Consider the following 24,786-nt stretch of genomic DNA (forward strand, 5'->3'; position numbering starts at 1 on the left):
GCCTTGGGGCGTCCTTTATGATCGTTTGATCCAAATGATCAAACGATCATAAACCCCAACGCTGCTCACACCAAAACCAGAAAATAACCTTTTTCCTATAGGCTTAGGAAGGGGAGTGAGGGGGGAGGCTGTGGTGTGGGGGAAGGGGGGGGGGGGGGGGAGGGGGGTGTTCATACACAACTTGATCGCTCCGTTTCCAGGCATGATGGGCTCGATGCAGCAGGAACTCTGGTGGGTTTTAAAGGAGCTGACCCAGTCTGTAAGAATCCCTTCACGTTAGGGTCACTCGTCATTAGAGGCTTAACAGGAGTGCCCTGCATGAAAAGTATGGCCACCCAAACCCTTGCTGGCAAACACTGGCGCTTGCCTTTCAGCCAGAGTCAAGTCCTTTATGTGGTCTCCTACTACACCGTCATCAGAAGGGAAGCGCTGATGGCACAAAGAAAAAGTACAAATATCATCATCAGATTTGATCTGATCTAATAACAGAGACTATTTTCGTTCAATCATTTGGATTGGTCTGAAATACAAAGATAAGATGTAATTGTAGCCCTAGATTATATCATTGAGCTACCAATGACCTATCACAGACTGAATTGCACATCAGAGACTAAATTGCATAACAATGAATCAGTGTCAAGTTTCAACAAGTTGTTGAAAGGGAGAACAGAGCTTTGAAACCCGGATAGACAGCCCATGTTGCTATAGGACATGGCGTGTTGCTTGGATACATTCCCACATAGTGTTTGTACATCGCCACATCTTCGAACATCGAATTGACTGCCTCTATTTTGGAAGCATAGGAGCATTAGAATGTTAGCTATCATATTTTAGGAATGGTTTGTCAGTAATTGTTTAGTAATTAATCATGAAATGATTTGTCTTTATGGGGAGACAGTGTTGTGTTTGACACTGCCACAGTATTTCCTTTGCGAGACATGGCAAAAAAACATTTTAATTAGGCTAGGTTAACCTGTATTTAGGTTGATTTATGATTTTACAGTATAACTCTCTTGAGTCCTCTAGATTTGGGGTAGTATCACCAACCAATGTACAAGCCCAATTCAAGATGTCTAATGGGTATTTAGCTAGAAGCGAAGTGGAAGACGTTATCACAATAATCATTCATTACCTTTTGTCTTTTAAGGCATAAACTGCAAACTGTTTATCTCAATTGGTCACTTTATACCAAATGATCTGATTCAAAAGTTGAACCTCAAACTATTTCAGAAACTATTTCATTCAATTTCATCCACATTTAGGCAAGGCAAGGCAAGGCAACTTTATTTATATAGCACTTTAAGGAATTTAAGGAAAAGCACCAGAAAGTGGCAAGAAAGTGAAAGTGGCAAGTTTATTAATGTAGTACCAAATAGCTAGAAGCGAAGTGGAAGACGTTATCACAATAATCATTCATTACCTTTTGTCTTTTAAGGCATAAACTGCAAACTGTTTATCTCAATTGGTCACTTTATACCAAATGATCTGATTCAAAAGTTGAACCTCAAACTATTTCAGAAACTATTTCATTCAATTTCATCCACATTTAGGCAAGGCAAGGCAAGGCAACTTTATTTATATAGCACTTTAAGGAATTTAAGGAAAAGCACCAGAAAGTGGCAAGTTTATTAATGTAGTACCAAATAAAACAGTCTTGCAAACTGATGACATTTTGAAGATGAATTTGTGCCTACTACAAACCAAGTTTTAAACCTGCACTATGTACGTTCCACCATAAGCAGCCTCTAGTGGCCAGAGTTGAAGCTACAGTTACAGCTATATAATTATCCCACATTCGGGGAAGTGGACTGGAACAAAATGATATATAGAGGAACATTTACTGGATCAATTGACTCATGGATCAACACGTTGTATTCATGAGGAAGCTTCAACTTCAGATATTTTTGCAATGGGGTCAATAGCTACAGTACAAAAGTGACATTATGCAGGTTTAACAATAAGCACCACGAATACAAACGTCCAGGTACTCTTCGCATGCTTGATTCTCACACTGACTGCGGTTACATGGTCGGACCAGATCGACTTATCATGGATTAAGCCATATAACGATGTTGCCACTCGACGGGGGGGCTGTCACTTGTCTGAGTATACATACATTGGATCAGATTGGAATAATGGTCGGAGACCTGACTGACTCCGCTACACTAGGTGGCACTGTAGCCCTTTCAACAAGTGGTACTAGAGCCACTTCCGGTTCACGGCAACGTAAAAGCAACAACAAACTATCAGGCGGCATACAAACAAAGATGGCGTACGAGGAGTTTGACGAGGCAACAGTAGCGTACATTTTGTGCACTTGCACTTGGTGCAGCATGAACTGGGTCTCCTCGTCCGTCCAGAAGTGCGTTGCTGATTTCGTCTAAGCCATGGTATCGTTTGACCTTTCCGGCAACAACACTACTATTTATTAGGTCGTCTCCTTCCACTTCCAGGTGAAATCCCCGGTCGAAATTCTCGAGCATGCGCAGGACGCAAACTCCCGGCAATACGATACGATCGAGTACACATGCAGGTAGATAGCCGCCTATGACCGGCTCAAGCCCAGCTATCCTATCGACTTCACAAATCCGGACCTGAGGCAATCCTTTTGGCGAAGCAGATCGAATAAACCTGTTTACATGAATCCAATCTTTATTCAATACGTTCATTACACGATTATGCTCCAGCATGTAAACGCAGTCACTGAGAGAGACTAGATCTGCTTGCTCACAACCTTCGCTAAGCTAAAGCTAAAGATAAAGCCATCATCTCCTCAATAGAGACGTCGCACCACATCTTCACATGAACGGCAATTTGTTTGAACTGTTGAGCAGGATGTCCGGACATGGGTCACTTCACTTTCAAAGCTTTAGACGCCATTGATGTGCAATTTCCAATGACATAAAGAAAGTGAAAGAGGGGCGAAGAGAAAAGCAGAGAAGGAGAATGACAAACAAAGGGGCACGATCGACACATCCCAAACTAAGGTTCAACAAAGTAGCATTGGCCAGTCAACAGTCTGAACCAGCCCTTTCAGAGAGCCTCAGTTGAGCTTTGTTTGCCCACAGAGGACACCCAGTCCCATACAGAGATGGGAAATATTTACATTCACATCCTCCAGGGACAGTTTGCATTACAATACAGTACTTCATGTACAATGTGTTTACATGGTATCATATGTGTGTGCAAACAACCTTTTTTACACAGACACATTGTCAAACCTAATCACACACACACTATCAGTCTCACAAATACATTCAGACCGACAAGACACACACACACACACACACACACACACACACACCAACACACACACACACACACACACACACACACACACAAACACTCTTTCTCTCTCACACACACACACACACACACAAACACTCTTTTTCTCTCTCATGCACACACACACACACACTCCTTTTCTCACACACACAGTCTGTCTTTCTGTCACACAGACACAAACACACACTATCTCTGTCACACACACACACACACACAGGCACACACACTGACTCCACCTTAGAACCAATAGCCGTCCCTCTGCTTGCCAATAGGAGAGTGTGGTGCCACCCCCAAAGCAGGCCACCCGGTAGTGACGGAGACCTGCCAGCTATTTCCAGACTCCTTCCAACACAACCAAGATGGCTGATATGATTAGTATGCTGGCTATGAAAGCATCCCTGAAACCAGAGCAGGTACAACAAACTCCTACGTACAAGAGAACTGTGGTTAGGGTTAGGGTTAGGGTTAACCCGGTCTACCACAACGTAATTTCTGTTCTTTTACTTCCTATGAGCCCTGTACGCTAGTTAACAGTTACGGGAGCTAGAAGAATGAGAACATGATAAGAATGACAATAACAAACACAAACACAAGAGGAATAAATATGGAGTTTGGGGACAAGGAACTATCTAAAGCAATTTCCCAAACATGTACTGGAAACGAACCTCCCTTTAACGTCCACGTCTTCTCAACCCATGTAACTCAAAGTCCCGCCCTCTCTCTCTCTGGCCAAAAGTGTTAATTCGGAGCCCCCTGTCTTAGCAATCTGTCTTAGATGAGAGCGCCTGGGAACTATGTTAACTACTATACCATTTGATCACAGACTGGGAAAGGCATAGCAAGGAGACGTATAGCAAGGCGGGGTCAGTGTCAGAAGATGGCAACCAACGTGTTCCGTCTGTGAGAGCGGCAGAATAAATAACGGTATTGCGGGGTGTAGCAACGCTGATGGCTTTTAACCTTGGAGTCAAAGACACCTTGTTGATCCAGGGGGTAGCGTTAGCCTCCCTTCAAGAGACACTCAACAGGCATACATGTGTGTACATGTGTGTACATAGAGATACATACACACAACCGTATGTAGACACACGCTTAAACACACAGGATGAGGAGCAGGATGTCTTGGCATGTAACAAGCTCCAGGTTTGCAGTGAATCCTAATGGATATGTGACCGTCTCATTGCAGCTTCCAAAATGAATTTTCTTTTCATTTTCATTTTCATTAAATGTGTAGACCTGCAGGTGTCAGGTTTGATAAATACTAGGAAATCTACTCCTGGCGAGGATATTATGCAAGGCCTAGATATGTCTATTTTATGAATCACCTGACAGGTTATGACCTAGAAATAAAAATGGTTCCCGATAATAACCCTTGGAAACAAAGACACATTGACGATAATAAGAGTCATTTTCTCTCTCTCTCTCTCTCTCTCTCTCTCTCTCTCTCTCTCTCTCTCTCTCTCTCTCTCTCTCTCTCTCTCTCTCTCTCATTCAGAGCACATCTAATAAACCTGTCTAGACAGAATATGTAAGAAACTTATGACACCCAAGACAATCATGCTTGATTCCTCTCGGTCCTCTGTGCGGCCGGTGAAGACTGTGGGGAAGAAAAGCAGCGCTGTCATTCGCTGGAGGTCAGGAGGTGAGGCGGCAATCACAAGCCTGTCCGCAAACTGTCAGAGAGGAAATTGACAGTCGATGCGTGGGACAGAAAATCTGTGCACATCTGTGCATTTGTTTCTGTGTGGGTGTTTGTGTTTGTGTGTTTGTGTGTGTATGTGTGTGTGTGTGTGTGTGTGTGCTTCTTATACCATCAATTTCATTCACAAAGATCCTTACTCCAACAGGAAATATGTATAGTCTCCCTTCTATCTTATAAAAGAACACGCACACAGACATATGTCACACAAAGCATACACAACACACAGAGAAGTACTGTGCAGAGAATTATCATCAATTATCAATTATCATTTCAAAATCTATCTCTTCTCTAAGGTGGACAGAAGAGGGGTGAGAAGCAAGAAGCTCTAGAGAAGTGTAGAAGTGTTGGCTGATTCTAAAGGACTGTCAGTTACCCCAGGCTTCTAATGGGGCCAAAGAGAACGCAGCAGGATTTAACTTGGGGCCCGATAAAGGGCCATTCTTCCTGGAAATGGACCCTTGCATATGGACCTGAATGCCCCCAGGGCTAATCGCCCAGGGCTGTGGGAGCCCACTCTATATTCAGGGCCTGTGGGACCACACCACCACACCACCAGGCATGCTGATGCTATAACATAAGGTGACTGGAGTTCTGAAATGAAAGAAGGGGATATATATATATATATATATATATATATACGTTCTGTCTGTTCTTATTGTGGTAACTGTTGCATCGTGATAACCGCTAGTAGTGCCGACCACAAAAACAAAATAAATATTTTTAAAATGGGGACATTTCCAAGGACAGACCATCAAAAAAGGGGACTGTCTGAATGGTGTATTATGCACCATCCTAAGGCTAACGCTAGCATGTCGCTGCCTTCTTTACGCTATTCCTTCACATTCTCTCCTTCAAACATGAGAAGTATTCACTTTGTGAACAGCAGCATCAGGCCGTTTAACCACAACATAAGTGGACCAACTGGTACTAATAAGGATGACAGAGAAGAACAAACTTCCTCAACGCTTGGGGAAGCTAATCATCCCATTTGAATTCTAAGTGACACCGTCTTTTTCACGTTTTCTTACAAAAATATGTACAGCACTGAGCCGTTGGCACACGCACGCGCCCAAGCCCGCCCTCCTGTGAACTGTGACGGTTATTATCTCTCCTCATTAACCCTGGAATGATTACAAGCCCTGATATTAACGCCTCTTCACTAAATCCACCACTGTGCAATCCTTGGTGATTCTACTCATGATAACCCCCGGTTAAACAAGTCATTCATACTGAAGGGTTGCCATGCATGAGGGAACTGGCTTTCTTCAAGTTAATAAGGCACATTTATCTAGTTTAAAATGGCACAGTTCAGCTCAGTTGAATATTCATGGTTGAATAAACCTATAACGCTAACAATGAAGCTAACAATTGCTAGCAGTGGAATATAAAATATACATATGAGAACACACACACACATACACAGTATATATAAATAAATAAATATAAATATATATATATATATACACACACACACAGAGGATATGTGCATAGAATGTGTAAAGAACACACCTTGCATACATGAAGTTGTGCTCAAATATCTTCTGTCAAATACTGCCCTCCAGAGGATTGAATTATACTCCAGCTACCTATGAAAAGTTGTGAAGTCACTGTAAAGTCAGTTAAGGCATGAGGTTAGCAAAGGGGATGTTGACGTATTACATTACAATTTGTACAACTGCACTATGTGTAATACGATTGTTTGAAATGATTTGAAATCCCTTCTCAATGATCCAAGGATTTTGTTTTTCTATAAATCAACTTGGATTTTCCATTATTAATATACAAAACACATTTCAGCAAAAGAGAAGGCAAGTCTCATAGGCCAAGTTTAAATTGTAAGGGTTGTTTGACAGGTCAGTCTGAGCCAGCTTGATTCAACCAATCCGCAACCTCAACCATCCATACATCAAACCCATCCATCCATTAACATCCATAATGCATGGACTTTATGTTGAAAGAGGAAAACAAATGGGATCCACTATGATTATTCTTTTCTATATAAAAGTTCAGAGGAACTAAATGATATGCAACTTTTCAACAGATAAGAGCTGATATGTCCATGTGTATGGATTCAGTCAACAAACACTCTACAACTACACTGAATGTTGCAATGCTGCTGGGTTAAGAATTGAAGCACTGGCAATATTGTAACCATTAGTTTAATCTCATACCTTCATTTTAAAACAACAACAAAAATGCCTTGTGGGGAAAATTGGGCGGCAGAAGTTACTTAAGCAAAAGCGGTACCAGCGGGACTGTGTTGTGATTAATAGTGGTGCCGGCGAGGCGAACAGTCTAAATGTATTGCGTTTGCGAGCATAACTCATGAACAAACAACCGCTCCACAACAGAAGAGGACACGCCACGGCGGTCAGAGCACATTAGTCTGGTTCATGCTGTGAGAAAGATTACATTTTATTTTGTCTTCCTTTTTTGCTTCTTCTTCTGCCTTTTATTTTGTAATCATTTGCACTTTCCTGCCATTAGTGAGTAAAATGGGACAAGCAGCAAGACACACAGCCTGCGGTATCATTGTTATAACTATCAATATTAACAGTACGGTCAACCTTATCAGTATCGTCATCACCATCATCATCATCATCATCTTCATCATCATACTCTCGCCCTTCTCGTTTTCTTTGCAATGATTTTTTTTATCATGCTGGAAAATAATAACACACACATTTGTTCACTGACTACTGGAGACCATAACCAGCCCGGTAAAATCTCTCTGGGATACAGTTTGAGAAAGATCCGAAAAGCATGACGTTGTTTGCATAGTATTAAATGAACAAATACATTGACTTCTTTATTTACAATTATTGTATAGATTTAAGAAGAAAATCATAAAACAAGATGAATAAACACTTAATCACTTACCCAAAACATGGCTATGTATGCCAAGAGACATCTGTTGGCATTTCTGTTTTTCTTTGTTCCACAAACTGCATGCTGCTAAGTACAGTACATCGAGGCAGGTGAGAGTATATTGCAAGAAGTATCATTGATATCATTATTGTTGCCATTGACATTTTCTGCCCTCATAAATCACCATTCAACCAACATCATTGTTATTGCAATCAATCATCATCATCATCGCCATGGTCACCACTGCTGTTTCACAGTCATTGGTTGTAGCCTAACACGAGTTGTTGTGGTTTTGGATGTAGTTGGTGTGTTTGAAGTGCGTCTGACAGGAGCAGGAATGGGTGATGTAAAACTGGATAATCCAAACCCCCACCGCTAGGCTGGCAGTATGATCTATGGTGCATGATGGGTAACGATTATGGGAGCTTATGCGATACAATAATAAAAGATACTAGTAAAATGTACAAAAAAAAATAAACGTTTGGTAGTGGCATTTTATCATTTTTTTTATATTTTTTTGAAAATGTTTTTTCATCTTTGCTGGGCAAAAGAAAAAGGTAAAGGAAAACATTTTAAAAAACAACAACCCGCTTCTAGGCAAAACATCAGAATGCAGACCATATTTGTAGTTCATGAAAGTAGATTTGTATTAATATGGTCCATCATTAAGATGCTGTTTCCTACAGTCCTGAGCTGACTGATAAAGCTTAAGTGCCCTTGTCACATGGGAAACAACAAGAAGAGGCGGGGCTATAAAAAAGATCAATGTGTATATATATATATATATATATATATATATATATATATATATATATGTATATATATATAGGAATTTTAAAGTAGAAAGATCTTTAATTGGTTCAGGTTGCACAATGATGCCTATCAACAACATGCGAGCCAATGACTACATTTAAGTAGTTAGAAAAAGCAACGATAGCACAGAGTAGATTAGTGGGGCATTTTGGTCCTTCAGATGCAATAGGACCGGCTTCATGTATTGTTACGTATGTAGCATTGGTCTAGCATCTGGTTGGTAAAAGCATAATAAATAGTTCACAACTAGTTGGTACAGCTGAAATGCTTGAGTATTTGTGTGCGATTGGAATGTGTCTGTCTGTGTGTGTGTGTGTGTGTGTGTGTGTGTGTGTGTGTGTGTGTGTGTGTGTGTGTGTGTGTGTGTGTGTGTGTGTGTGTGTGTGTGTGTGTGTGTGTGTGTGTGCACGCACATGTGTAAGTGTGTGTGTGTGTGTGTGTTGCGTGGGCAGGAAGACAAGCTCAGTTAAAACACACAGAAGCACATCTAGAGTTTACACCACAGAGTTTGTTTTCATTCACAACCAGGAAGTGTGGAAAAAGAGTCAAAGCAACATTCCATTTTGTTGTCTTTTTTTTTCTTTTTTTTTTCTAGATGTTCAAATTGCAAACAACTTTGTGGTGCTGTGTTTCTCTCAGCATAAGAAACAGAAAAATGAATAATCAACACAATATATCTTAAAAAAAAGTGTGATTTCCATACAGATTAGCCAAAATAACTTAACATTAGTTTGAAGATTTCAAATATGACTTGATTGTTGCCTTAAATGGTCACACTTTAACTTAAGCACACCAAGTCCTTTGAATACAGATTTATCTAAAAGACAGTTTATCATAAAAGGACCAGATATCAGCCTTTGTCTCGAGCCCCGATCCCAGGCCGGTGCTAAAACTAAATTAAATAAAAATAATAAAATGTTTTCCCTCTTTGTTGAAAGGAAGGCCTACATCTTGAAAAAAAACTGGCAAACTACTCCATCTTAATCCCAACCATTGTAACCAATAATACTAAGATGCCACATGAAATGTATCCCCTTTACGGTTTGGTTTCTTTTTGCTTGTTAATCACCTAAAAATATCTACAGCAATTTGACAATATAGCAGGCAAGTTCCAGCGACATAGTTTTTTTTTTTCAGTAATAAAACAGACAGAGATCTGGCCAAACTAAATACACTGTGAGCTGTTACCCAACCCTTCTCTATCCACCAGGAAGCATATCTCTACGGGATTGTAAACAAATTACATTCTCTTTAAAACATAAATAAGTCAAAGTATTTTCAAACCTTTGAAGCAGGAACAAGGCAACATGCCAACAAACAAAGATAAAATCTCTCTACACATATACATATCATATAAATATATATATATACAGATTTATATATATATTTATATTGTCATTTATAGAATATATATTTCATAAATGCTATCATCGTCATTGTTATTTTTTATAGAAAGATTGGGTTCTACGTTCTCCAACCGGGTACCAGACTATTGTGCAATTGGAGCCCTAAATCCTCAGTGGGCGTTTCGTCGCGTGGGTGTCACGGAGCTGTCTGCGGCGGGGAACATGTACATGCCACACGGAGGAGAGGGCGCAGGGCCAGACGTGCAGAGACGCTGTCCTAAAATGGCAGACCGCTGCAAGTCCAACCTCTTTACCAATCCACTCACTTCAATAAAATGACCCCCCCTACCCCCTTTTTTTTTTTTTTTTGCAGAAAAAAACATGGGTAATGTACATTCATGCAAGAGCAATAATAATAATAATAATAACAATAATAATAATAATAATAAGGATAATAATAATAATAATAATTGTAATCATAATGTTTTAAAATCTATTATTAAGAGAGTCAGTGTTATTGTCGAGGATGGAGAGTACATCAGTGTGGAGCTGGGAGTGGAAAGTCGATCCGTTTTTTTTGTCATTTACTCCTCTGGGATGTTTGACTCCTCCTCCTCCTCCTCCTCCTCCACTGCCGCTGGAGATAACATCCAGTCTCAAAGTCAGTAGCACGCATATACAAGCTCCCGCTCACACACACACACACATACACACACATGCACACACGCACAAGCATACACACAAACGCACACACACACGCACACACGCGAACACACACCACCATATCCACTCATATACTTCTCCCCACGAAGTCATCGCGGCCCTGTTTATCTGTGAATTTCTTGCAGATTTTCTAAATGATTGTATAGATGTAGCATAGTCCTGCCCCCCACACCCCCCCACCCCTCCAGCTGTGAGTGGGACGTCCCTCCGGTGAGATGGGTGGAGAGAAATTCAAAAGCTCTGGCTTACGGTGGGAGGTTGGGGGGGGGGGAGAAATCTAAATGTCAGCCATGAGCGTTTCTTTTTCCCTTGTGAGGCTGAGAGATTAGAGCTGAACTGTGAGGGGAACGGGTGGAAGGGGGGGAGGGGTGTGTGTTGGGACGGGGTAGGCGGTGTGGGGTCACGGGGGGGGGGGTGTTGGCGATGGAGGATGGGGGCTGGGTTCTGGAGCAGGGGGGGGGGGGGGGGGGAGGGGGGGGGCTGGAGGCGGGGGGTGGGGCGAGAGGCTGGGCGTTAGAGGCTGGTCTCCAGGCTGTGCAGTGGACTGGCCGGGCTGGAGGACGCCGCCGATTGGCTCTCGCTGACGGCGAGGTTGACGACGCCGTCGATGGCGTTGTTGTTCTTGTTGGGCGACGGCGGCGTGCTGCCGTACTTGTGGTGGTCCCGGGCGGGCCCCAGGTCGGCGGTGTCGATGAGGGGCATGTGGGGCGTGGCGTCGTCTATCCTAAACTCGGGGTGCGTCATGTAGTTGTGGATGGACGTGCGAGAGTCGGGTTTCTCCAGGCCTTCGTAGAGGGAGCTGCGGAACGCGTTCACCACACGGATCTGAGGCCGGCCGAGAGAGAGAGAGAGAGAGGCAGAGGCAGAGGGGGAGAGAGAAAGAGGGAGAGAGAGAGAGAGAGAGAGAGAGAGAGAGAGAGAGAGAGAGAGAGAGAGAGAGAGCAAGAGAGAGAGCGAGAGAGAGAGAGGGGAGGGAGAGAAGTGGAGAGAAAACAAGAGTATGTTTAAGAGGTTTGAGATGCAACACAAATACTTGAAGGACCCCTGGATTTTTGGAAGAGAGAGGAAAAAAGAGAGAGAGAGTAAGGGAGAGAGATGGAGAATATTGAGGGGAGCAAGAAAGAGAGATCGATGGAGGATGAGAGAGAGAGAGAGATAGAGAGAGAGTGACAGAGTGACAGCTTTAGGGTCCTTGGAGGAGAGGTGGGCGGACAGATCAATGGAGTAGGGTGGCGGGGTGGGGAGAGAAGCAGCAAGGAGAGAAGGCACCTGGAGTTCTGCCTTCCAGAGATCACTACAGTTCACAACTCACTTCATTAGCGTGCGTCAAGGAATAAAAACCAAACTGTGAGAGTCACATTCAGGAAAATAAACACACGGTAAAGAAATAAGGAGTCAAACACATATTTTCCAGGAAAAAAACAAACACAGAAAACATAAAAGCAACATAAATGCCTGTTGTAAGTATACGCTTTCAGTCCAATGTGCGGTATACCTAGAAACAAGCCATGTTAATAAATAAAATGCCAATACAAAAGGAGATTAACACATGCAAGGTCACGTGAGGTCAGTAAACACAGGAAGGAGGTCAGATCCTAGAGATCCAGCCAGTTGGTGCAGGCGCTCACTGTATAGGCACCAGGGGTTCCCAAACACACACACACGCACACACACACACACGCACACACATACTCAAGTATGTGCACACACACACGCACACACACATACACACACACACACGCACACATACTCAAGTATGTGCACACACACGCACACAAACAGACACACACACACGCACACACATACTCAAGTATGTGTGCGCACACACACACACACACACACACGCACACACGCAAATAATATAAAAAGAGGGAGCACAACTTGAGCCAAGAGGGCATGTGGTGAAGGTCACAAGTAAAAGTTGTGTTTGGCGCTGAGCCTTGGTGGAGCGCAACGCTGGATCAACAGATATGGCAGCACATCAGACCAACGAAACACGACACAACCCACAGACGATATGCATTACACAGCAGGTGAGACACGGTCTACACGTAATGCACACTTAGGGTTTAGACGGGACGTCACACATGGGGCGGTCACATGCAACAAGATCACAGGATGGTTTGTGGGGGGATGGGGATGAGCTGCAGAGAACACACAGACCACTGAGACGAGACCTCGTGTGTGGCGGGAGGGGATGATATTAATACGAAAAAGGTTGTTGTGTGGTCAGAGGTCCGACAATGGCAGAGAGCTCTGTACTTCATGCATATCCAAATAAACACTCAAGTATAGGTCACGAAAGCCAGACCAGCCTCTTTAACAACGAGCAAACACAAATGATCGGTGTACCTTGCCTTCAAAGTAAAGACGTTTATTAAATGTGAAGTCTGCACTTTCAATGAATTAACCCAGACGACGCACAACCCTGACTCTTTCTTTCCAGTTCAGAATAACCAACCTAATTCTTAGCCTAGCTACAGCTGATTTATTCAAAAAAATATTCAGTTTCTTATCTCATATTTTAATTTCATTCACATTTTATTATGTAATAAAATAAATTTGCACATTCTAAAGATCTGCATATAGTGGTGGACTCTTTCGTTAACTTGTGTTAGCGTTGATTAAAAGTACTAAGTAAGTAAGAATATAATATCCAGAAACTCATCCATCTTCCACTTCTTCCACTTCAAAGTAAAACATCATATTCAACATTCATCTCAAACTCATAGCGTCTTGCCCACCTAGCTACCGAAAACCCTACAGAAAGTTGACCCACATCAAGGGACCATAACTAATGACGGAGGACCACTGTGACGTACACTTGAATGTTTACTTATTTAGTTTAGTGAGTTGGTTGGAATTAGTTGACACTAGTTGATACTAGGGAGGTGGGGTGGAGTGAGTGGGGTTCGGGTGGGTGGGTGTTTGGGAGGGTGGGTGGTTGAGAGGGTGGGTGGGGTTGTTGGAGGGAGACAAACTCACAACCTGAAATGTCACGCCGTGGGTATCACCCTTAGTCCTGCGCTCCTAGCACTCTGGGGAGACAAACACACATCGACCAATGAGAGGAGAGTACATCCGAGCATGGCTGATGAATTTGTTTTTTGAAATACAGTGTGGACCGCAGAAAAAAGACAAACAGGAAGAACATGAGAAAGCATAAAGCAAAGACAAAAGAGGAAGACATGTGCCTTCAGGAATGCCAAACCCTTAAAATACCACTATTTATACGATCATTTGTTGAAAACACATCACACGGTTTAAAAGGCAAAATAAAACAAACAAAAATCGGTATTATCTGTTTATTACTGCATTAAAACATAATAATGCTTCTTTCAACATTATTGTTTAATGTTCATAGTAAGTTCAGCTAATATAGTTTGTTTGGCAAATAACACCAACTGACACAAGTTCAGCCAATGACAAAGAGACCACATCTGGTTCTTTGCCTGACCTTTGATTGCATCATATTAATTATTTTTAGTTTAACCTTAAATTTAGCCATTTTTTTGTTTTTTTTGGTCAACTCTATTTATGTACTCTTAAACCATAATGAGAGCCTCTGCTGGCCTCCTATCCTATCTTCTGCTAAACCTGATGAACCCATCGCTGACAAAACACCTGCACGCCTTTATTACTGTTTTCCATTTGTACTATTGACTCAATGAGGCAAGGACGTTTTGATCTACAGAGCCTCACCTAGTAGTGATATAATTGACACATGATCGGGTAGGGGCATCTTGCTCGGTGGACACTACGGACGATCGGCGATGGAACCCAGGCTGGCTGGCACTCCCACACCCCCCCACCCCCCCACACACACGTTCCCTCTCCTTCCCTACCCTGATCGGACTCACACCGGCACTACCAGCGCTACTAGGGATGGCACCCCGTGAAGAGAAACAAGAGCAGAGAAGCAGACAGACAAGGCTGACTCACGGCCAGTAGTGGGAGAAGGAGCGGCGGTAGCAGCAGCAGCAGCAGCAGCAGCAGCAGCAACAGCGGTAGTAGTAGTAGTAGTAGTAGTAGTGTTTGTAGGAGAGGAAAGGGCATTGGACAAGGACACGTGACTAGGACTAGAAACATGGGTTACATCCTGGGTCTGGCTGGTGGTGGACGACTGGCGCCTCAGGGCGCCGGCCTGAGCCTGATAGGAGCAGCCGCTCTTGAAGGTGTTCACCACATCGATCTGTGTGAGACGGGGGGTTGGGGGTGGGGGGTTGGGGGGAGCAGGGTAGAAGAACAAGACACATGGAGGCTCAACGAGATAGCAGTACATAGAGGGAAGGACGGGGTGGGGAGGGGGAGGGGACGGGACCGAGTGAGGGGGATGCGGACTGCTGTTTTTTAATTTTTGTTTTATTTGTGCAACATTGTGCATGTTTTAAAAAGTGTGTGTGAGGGGGGGGGGAGGGGGCTGGCGAACTGAGATGAGGCGCTGGCGGGATATCACAGTGATATCGGTTCACAACGGTTTGAGAACCCCACAGGAGTGCAAGTTCAATTCAGCACCAGGAGACGGGAGGGCCAGCACGGGGCTGTCGATGTGTGAACTCGCATCACACAAGCGGGGTTTGTGTGCTCCTAAGTGAAGCCCTGCATCTCCTCTCCTCTTCTTTGGTCTTCTTGGTGACGACCTAGGTTCCCTCGAGGTCAAACAATTCCAACACTGTTACTCTCTGGTGCACACACAGTGTTCAGACAAGATGGACAACAACTGGACCACAAGAAAACATCTTAACAAACACAGTGCTTTACAACGACATGCTATTTAACAAATGCAAGCAGAGACAGACGAAAGTAAAGAAACAAACAACCTTGGATTCCCAGAGGATGTGATGCGTTTACGCTACGTCTTTTTAAGTGCTCTCAAACCTCTCCCCGGTAGGCATGGTTACGTTAAAAAAGACAGCGCTTCACATGCAACGCCTTAATAAAAGGAAACACCGGAATCGGACAAAATCAGAGCCTTACCTGTTCGCAAAAAAACAATGAGAGCATTTTTTTTTTGTAAGGCAAAATGTTTGATCCCCACAACCTGGAGACTCACGGTGAATCCGGCGTCTCTGATTGGGCGGGTGGCTCGAGCTTAGGCCTGCCTACTGCAGGGTGTTCTCACCTGTGTCTGAATGCGATTAAGCCCCCTGAACCAGAGGATCTGCCCCCTCCTCAGCTCCCTCTCCGCGTGGTCGATCTCCTCGTTGTCGTCGTTGACGTCGTCCTCCGGCAGCTCGTCCTTCTGGCTCAGCTGCCCCGCCCTCCGGAGGAACCGCAGCCCGCTATTGGGTATGGTGGATATCACCTGACGAAGCCGGGAGAGGAGAGAGAGAGAGAGAGAGAGAGAGAGAGAGAGAGAGGGGTGTTGATACGCAAAGCCGGCTGATACATGTTTGGCACGCTTTGTGACGGCAAAATAATAGGGCGAATAAGAGAGAGAGAGAGAGAGAGAGAGAGAGAGAGAGATAAAGAGGGAGAGAGTGAGAGAGAGAGAGAGAGAGAGAGAGAGAGAGAGATAAAGAGGGAGAGAGAGAGAGAAAGAGAGAGAGGAAGAGATAAAGTTGGAGAGAGTGAGAGAGAAAGAGAGAGAGAGGAAGAGATAAAGTTGGAGAGAGTGAGAGAGAAAGAGAGAGGGAGAGAGAGAGGGATGAGAGGGAGAGAGAGAGAGGGAGCGAGAGAAAGAGATAAAGAGGGAGAGAGTGAGAGAGAGAGAGAGAGGAATAACTGGGATGGGATCAATTGTGAAAATAAAATAAAGCCAAAGTTGGCTATATAGACAGAGACAGACAGACGGACGTATAGACAGAGAGATAAACCGACAGGCCAGATGATTGAAGGACGGACAGACGGCTAAAGCTATCGATTACCTGTCCCCAGAGCAGCTCTCCCATGCCCAGGAACACGCACCACATCCACTTCTCAATGTCCAGGGCCACGCAGCTGAACGGTTTACCTCCCAGCTGCACGATGACAATCTGTAGACGCCAAGCACGCGCATCGTCGGCCTAGGGTCAATCTGCATCCACTGCTACGCTCTGTTCTGCTCTGTCTCATTCATTAAAGACATGATGAGTCCACACCAAAGGGCCTGAACAACATGAACCTTCAACTTCGACGTGTGAGACAAAACAAAAGTGAGCACACCCAAATCTGGACACTGCATTACCGTACACACAGGAATTGCGATATTTACAGAATTACGATCACCTGGGCAACTCAAATGACGACGGACTTCTCGTCCCCTACCTGGAGCGCGACGGTGCCGAACACGATGGTGCAGAAGATGGGGTTTCTGAAGATGCCCTCGAACACGTTGCGCTCGCCGTGGATCTTGCGGGCGTTGATCTCGTTGAAGATCTGCATCATGACGAAGGCGTTGAAGATGATGGTGTAGTGTTCGGATGGCGGCGAGTGGAGGGGGGCGCCGCGCCCGCTGTCGATGTCGAAGATCTTCTCGCCTGCCGATGAGGGCACAATGTATTAGGTGGATCCCTTCGACTCCCCGCACCCCGCCCCCCCACCCCCACCCCCCCCCAAGTTCAACCCCGATCTACAAATATATTCCTATTCTATTTTTACTATTTCTATGAGTGTATGTTGAGTTCAGCAAAGCTAGAATACTAAGAACGTAAACATAAGATTGGAGCTCCTGCAGAGTTTTGTGCAAAGTAGCTTAGCGGCTTTTTCTATTTAAACCGGTTATAAAAACGGAATGAATATTGATCGCAGCTCAGTATTTTAAAAGGAGTATGCGAGACTCAGTAGGTAGCGGAGGCCGCACGGTTGATTACAGGACGTACCGGCGAACAACAGGGTGAAGATGATGATGAGCTGGTAGACGGCGTGTCCCAGGATGTTCTTGGTCATGGTGCTGGAGATGAGGGGCTTGTTGCGTCCGTAGGGCCTCCTCTTCAGCAGGCTCTCGGTGGGCGGCTCGGTGGCCAGGGCCAGCGAGGCGAAGGTGTCCATGATGAGGTTCACCCACAGCATCTGCACCGCCTTCAGCGGGGAGTCCTGAGGAGCCAAGGAACATGCCCATCGCTGTTAGATAAAGCGTACACTGCGAGCACACATCGACGACGCGACGTCCGTGACGTCTACGCATTGGTTGATACACCACAGTTTTTATGGTGTCGATTTGCTTTCTACGGAACGTAGAAAGCAAATTTCTTGCGACAAGCAAGAAACTACTAAGCAAATTATCCGTATTTAAGGGAGGGACTTGATGCAGAATAAAGACCAGTGATTAACTTGAAGGACTTAAAGATCTGGGTGATCAACCCATCGTAACGATCTTTCCTGGCTACCCCCTTACCAACTCAAATTTTCTTAAAAAACATTTCATGTGAAGGTGTCTGCCACGAATGTAAACATCAGCGTTACAGTACTCTGGTCATTGTGGTCAGACATCTTGTATGCCGATTGGAGCACAAGAGCACACACAACACACACAAGCAAACACACACACACACACACACACACACACACACACACCTGTGTAACGCAGGCGCCAGTGAAGGCCACGATGACGGCGACCACGTTGACGGTGAGCTGGAACTGCAGGAACTTGGAGATGCTGTCGTAGACGTTCCTCCCCCACATCACCGCCTTCACGATGCTGGAGAAGTTGTCGTCGGTCAGGATGATGTCCGACGCCTCCTTGGCCACGTCCGTCCCTGCGATACCCTGGACCGGGGAGGACACACGTGTCAGGGTACCCACACACACACACACACACACACACACATGTACAGTATACACACATACACACAAAAACACACACTCACCCTCTCTCTCACTCTCACACACACATAAACACAAAAAGCTCACGCACACCCTCTCTCACACGCACAGACACACACACACACACACACATACACTCGCACACATAAACACACATACTGTACACACATTCACACATACACACACACACAAGCATACACACAAACAAACACCCACGGGTTGCATTGTAGCAGCGCCCGGAGGCAAAAGCCAAACCTTGTAAATAATGAAATGCTGTCTAACAATACTCTGATGCGGAAATCATAGTCGAGGGAAAACGGCAGCAGCGGGGGCCTCTAGGGGGAGCTCCTGGTCCGTCTCGGTGACAGAAACGACACTCGGTCGTACAATACGGGTTGCATAAGAAGGAGAGACAGACAGAGGCCTTCCTACCATGGCGAAGCCGACATCAGCCTTCTTCAGGGCCGGGCCGTCGTTCGTCCCGTCTCCTGTCACTGCCACCACCTGTCTCTGCGCCACCATGGTGCTGTCAATGATGCCTGCCACCAAGGAGCAGGCACATACACACACACACGCACACGCACACGTACACACACACACACACACACACACGCATACATGCACGCACACAGAGACGCACACAGGCAGACACACACACACACACACACACAATTCATTAGCATAAGCACCAACTGCCTAGATAATATTTCATTGTTTTTGTGTGTGGGGGGTATGTCTGCATGTGTGTTTGTATGCAGTGTGTACACGTGCATGTGCACCCTTACTCTCTGTTGAAACATGAACCTCAAGTACAAGTAGCACGCTTACCTTTGACCAGCGTGTGTTTGTCCGTCGGGGAAGACCTGGCCAGGACCCTGAGTTTAGGCCAAACCTTATCCATACGCTCCTGCTCCACCTGAGAACACACACACACACACACACGCACACACACACGCACACACACGCACACACACACACACACACACACACACACACACAGCTTAACATATTTCCATGATTCGGCAGATATGGCTTACCATACCATCTCAAAGCTCACACACACACACACACACACACACACACACACGCACACACACATGGCGGGCACATGCAGAACCACACACCTACACAAAACTCATACGCACACACTTACACACACTCACCCACCCACCCCCACACACACACACACACACACACACACACAGACCCAGTCGGTTCCCCCACCTCTCCCTTCTCGTTGCGGATGCGCCGGTTGAACTCCTTGCCGTCGATGCACAGGAAGTCCTCCCCCGGGTGGATGATGCCACACTTGATGGCGATGGCCCTGGCCGTGTTGATGTTGTCCCCGGTCACCATGCGCACCGTGATGCCCGCGTGCTGACACTTCATGATGGCGTCGGGCACCTGGGGTCGAGACAGCACAGAGCAAAGACTCAATCAGCGGCCCAGGAACATTTGTTTGCATTTACATTTACATTTAGGGCATTTAGCAGACGCTTTTATCCAAAGCGACTTACAATAAGTACATTTGTCATAAGAAGTGAAACAATATATCGCCGTCGGTGATATATTGCAAGTACTAACAATCGCCAGGCTAACCCCATTCCCCGTATACAGCAGTGATGGCTAGCTACTGCAGATGCTACACAACTAAGTACATGCTACACAACATGCATTTGTGTTGCGTCTTGTTTTTTTTAATTCAAAACTTTTATTGTGAAAATCCTCGATATAGAGTTATGCAAATGATAACTATTTTGATTTCTTTGTGATTTGATTCCCGATGGCCTGGTACTTCCGTCACCCCTTGCCGTTTATTTTTCAGTACTTCGGTCCCATTTAAGTTCCGCCAGGCATGAATCCACGACATCTAACGTTGGCTTTCGTTTCTCTAAAATACGGTTCTTTCTGGTCCATTTGTGCTGACCTGGTAAATGCGTTTGATCTGAACATGTTGTTCCTGGCAAATAATGTTCTCAGGTCAAATAAGGACGGCAGGGGCTTGATGTTCCCCACTCCCCATTGGACAGGCGACTTGCCTTATTATGTGTTTTACTCATTCAACAAAGTGAAGCAATCAAAACAAAAAAACTCAGATAAAAGAATATTTTTTACACGATATGTTTGAAGATTAATGCTACGCATAACAAAAATATTGCTCAATAAAAACTCTAAAGCAGCATTCATTTGCATCTCTCAACCTTTTCTTTAGCCAGCCCGAGGATGAATATCCATGGTTAAAAAGCACACTATCTGGTCCTTAGAATGTAATTATGCAATGGAAAGACGTGGTATGATGCTGTGGGGGCAGCAGCATTGATTCGGGAGTTCTGTCGAAGGCCAATGTAGGCGGTGAATGCTCTTCCCACACACACACACACACACACACACACACATGCGTACACACACAGACACTGATATCCACACATCCACAAAAACACAAGCACACAGACACGCATACAAAGACACACACACACACCATCACACACACACACACACACACACACACACACACACACACACACACACACACACAAAAACACACTCGCACACACACAAGTAAACAAATGGCCCATGCAATGCATACACACTCATTATAATGAAAGCGAAAGCAAGCCCCTCACATATTGTGTGTGCTTAGGGGGGTGTGTTACATAGTGAAATCCATACGGTCAGTCGGCTCAATGGATATTGGATCTTTAATGAGCAATGAAGGTAAACAAACAGAAACAGATAAGCTCGCCCATCATCTGTTTACCATGTGGCTTCAATAATTCAGGAGGGAGAGTTATTAGTAATGTGTGTGTGTGTTTGCTGTACTCACTGTTGTTGTTATTCACCATGCAACACTTTGATATCTATCTTCTTTTAACTGTCGCCTTAGGCTTTCTTTTTTTTGAGTTGCAAATCTTTCCCTGTTTGAAAATGATAGTGTTCTCGGTAAAGATTAAGATGTTCAACATCATATGAAAAGTACCTGAATCTGGGGGGGATTTATTCAGCTGCTTATAACCACAAATTGTTATCAATTATCCCCTAAATGTTTCAACAGTAATGCAATAGAGTAAGGGCATTTCCAATATTAAAAGCTTCGCTAGTTCGAGATTTAGATGAAGGTAAATGTTGCGCGACCACATAGATGGGCCTATTTCCTTTTAGCACCTAGTGAAATGGGTGTATCATTAAATCACACATTATAATGTTTCTCTCTGCGGCAGTTTACAGTTTAATACACTGCATCTTATTTACCACAATTCTTTTCGTTTTAATTGCCCTGGCCAACATTACTTTCTCCCAATGCCTCTTGTCCATTCCCCAGACATGTTATACATCTTGTTCTATCAGAGGCGGTGGTTTTGGCGGATGCAGAACAGGAAAGGAGAGACACCTAGCAGCAGCCATGACTTCCTCGCAACCTCCTACATTTCACTACACTGGGCGCTCGTGACAACGGGTGGCAGGCTGCAGGGGCAGAAGTGATGGCCAAGTCACCACACACAAGAGAGAGAGAGGGGGGGGGGGGGAGAGAGGGACTCCAGACAACCTGCCTGTGTAGCCTATGAGAGGAAGTGCTCCTCTGTGAACTTGCAGCGGTCATTATTCAGAGGGTGAATAGAAGGAGCCCTGTGGACAGAGCCAGATAATTAGCATATCCATCCACTCTGCACTCTCCCTGACCCCCCAGTTTAGGTTTCCCTGTATGCCAGGTCTGTGTACCGGCCATCTGTGTGTGGAGGCTACCTGTCTATCTGTGTGTGGAGGCTACCTGTCTATCTGTGTGTGGAGGCTACCTGTCTATCTGTATGTGGAGGCTACCTGTCTATCTGTGTGTGGAGGTTACCTGTCTATCTGTGTGTGGACTCTACCTGTCTATCTGTGTGTGGACTCTACCTGTCTATCTGTGTGTGAAGTCTGCCTGTCTATCTGTTTATTGAGACTACCGGTCTATCTGTGTGTGGAGTCTACCTGCCTATCTGTGTGTGGAGACCGCCTGTCTATCTGTTTATTGAGACTACCGGTCTATCTGTGTGTGGAGATAACCTGTCTATCATTGTGTAGAGGTGACCTGTCTATCTTTTTGTTAAGATTACCTGTTGACCTGCATGTGTGTGTGTGTGTGTGTGTGTGTGTGTGTGTGTGTGTTTCTGTTTGTTTGCAAGCAGAGACAGCAGGAGGAGCCTCATTAAAAATACAGGAAGGCCTTCTACAGGTGAAAGGTAGGGGAAGAGCAGGTTAACCGGAAACCAAAACCTCGGGTCTCGGGTTCCTCCTCTGTAGATCTGGTTTCACATTCTCTTTTTACTGTACCTCCAGCGCTACTTTGTACTTCTCAGACTGTTTTATTGATACGCTAAGCGTTTCCCCGTGTGATCCTTTGTTTCTGTCCAATCTCGCCGCAAGGAGACTTCCGATTCTTGTGCATTAAGATTGTAAAAAAATCGAATCTCTAATCTTTGTTTCTCTTCCTTTATGCTTTGGACCTCGTTCCCCTCTTCTTACTCTCCTCTGGAGTTTCTTTGGTTGCTGAAGGGACATCTAGTTCTGGAGGATGAAATTTGCGGCTAATAAACAGACCAAACAAACATGTTTACCAGCCAGAGTGACCTTTCTGACGGTGGAAAAGTTGGCCCACTCTATCTCATTTGCCATTGTTAGTACTGAGAAAGTCAGATGTTAAGTGACTACGGTAGCACACGCAAAAGGCAAAATTAATCAGGCTTCACTTTTAGATCATTGGGACTTCAAATATTTTGACATTTCTAGAGAAGAACGTCACACTCGGTTATTATCTGCTATTAGAGAGTGCTTCATATGCGAGTTATGAAAACACTGCGGTCTGCAACATCAACTCAGTCGTCCACGTAAACATCACAGAGAAATTACGTCATTAGTCCTATATGCAACAACAGAGAACCCATGACATCAACGCCGCAACTTAACACACATGGGGGCAGAAACAGAGCTGATGCCCTTTTTCCCTTTAATCAGCAGTTCTCTCTATCAATATTTAATTAATGTGCAACAATTTATTTGTAACAAAAATATTCAGTACCATATTAGGTTGCAGACACAAAATATTAGATTATTCTATTGCTTATCAACATGAAACCAGGGGATGGTTTATGTCAAGCATGCTCAGGAAACTTCACTGTATTTCAGCCAGTATCATTTAGTTGTTCTCGTCTTTCTTTGACCTCTTTGTCCTTTCTATTACACACGCAAGTTTGTATGCAAGTCTCGCAATCGAGAGAAATCGGAAAGAAAGAGGCTGAAGTCGCCAGAAAGAAAACGAGGAGGAGGGTGAAAGAGAGGAAACTGGGGAGACTGTGAAGAAAAGAGGGGAACCGGTATGACAGGGCAACGACAGGAACGGGGAGACTCGGGGGAGACTGGAGACGGAAGCGGGGAGGAAGTTGAATAATGCAGTAGTTAGTTAGAGGGCCGGCTCCATGTGAAGTGTGAGCGGAGCTGTCATGAAAAGTCTACTTCTCTCACGACGCATCTCCCCCCTTATTCCCCCCTTTCCCCCCGGTCCCCCCGCCCTCACTCCACCGAGCCCCCTCCGGACCCTGTCTCAGACCCCCGCCTATCAGTCCGGCAGAGTCAAGGTGTATTATCTGGTTGATGTTACGTACAGGATACCTACACTCTGTTCATCTTTGGTGTCATTTGGAGTTGTATTTGTGGGAATAAACCCGTCCTCCTATGCTGTCAAAAACACACAGAGTGCTCCACTGGTGTATTGATGCTGTGCTTTAGATGTATTTTGCCATAAAGGACTTGTCATGGCTGGTTACTGTATTTTTATTTGTTTGTGTTCGTTGTGCACAATGACTCGAGTTTTTGTGCCTGAAGGAAATGTATCATGTGGTTGAAGATGTCATTGATTGTTATTGTGAGCCATCAACCAATTATAGAGGAAAATAAAAAGTAGGATAATAGGCATTGGAAATAAAATCATTGTTTTAAAATTCTTGATAATTAGAGGAATTATACTGCCAATTGTACTGCCCACCATCTCCATTATAACATACTAATGGATTACTAACATAATTTTACAAAAAAAGACATAAATAAAAATCAATTTATTTTCAAATTATTTCAATATGCAATCAACCAAATTCATTATCAAATTATGCTTATCATTTTAATTTTGGAAACACAAGATATTTTTCAGCTATTACGGCTATTTGTACTAATGTGTTGATGATTTTCTCACCAGGCTAACGTGTTCCTACCTCTTATGAGGCTAACATGTTCCTGCCTCTTATGGGCGGTCTCACCAGGCTAACATGTGCCTCTTAT

The 24,786-nt window shown here is 44.5% G+C and overlaps 1 protein-coding gene across 1 annotated transcript in view; it reads right to left on the minus strand.

The window, feature by feature from the left end:
• Positions 1–11,250: 11,250 nt before the first annotated feature.
• atp2b2 (ATPase plasma membrane Ca2+ transporting 2) overlaps positions 11,251–24,786 on the minus strand; it is a gene marked incomplete at both ends in the record, with an annotated part of 58,002 nt that continues 44,466 nt past the window's right edge. The window contains 9 exon segments of the mRNA XM_084463907.1: positions 11,251–11,562; positions 15,860–16,042; positions 16,605–16,712; positions 16,984–17,195; positions 17,538–17,751; positions 18,232–18,423; positions 18,913–19,019; positions 19,309–19,396; positions 19,705–19,884. Coding sequence (XP_084320033.1) covers positions 11,251–11,562; positions 15,860–16,042; positions 16,605–16,712; positions 16,984–17,195; positions 17,538–17,751; positions 18,232–18,423; positions 18,913–19,019; positions 19,309–19,396; positions 19,705–19,884 — 1,596 coding nt within the window.

The sequence above is a fragment of the Micromesistius poutassou genome (assembly GCF_964030765.1).
Source record: "Micromesistius poutassou genome assembly, chromosome: 2".
In the NCBI taxonomy this organism is placed as follows: domain Eukaryota; kingdom Metazoa; phylum Chordata; class Actinopteri; order Gadiformes; family Gadidae; genus Micromesistius; species Micromesistius poutassou.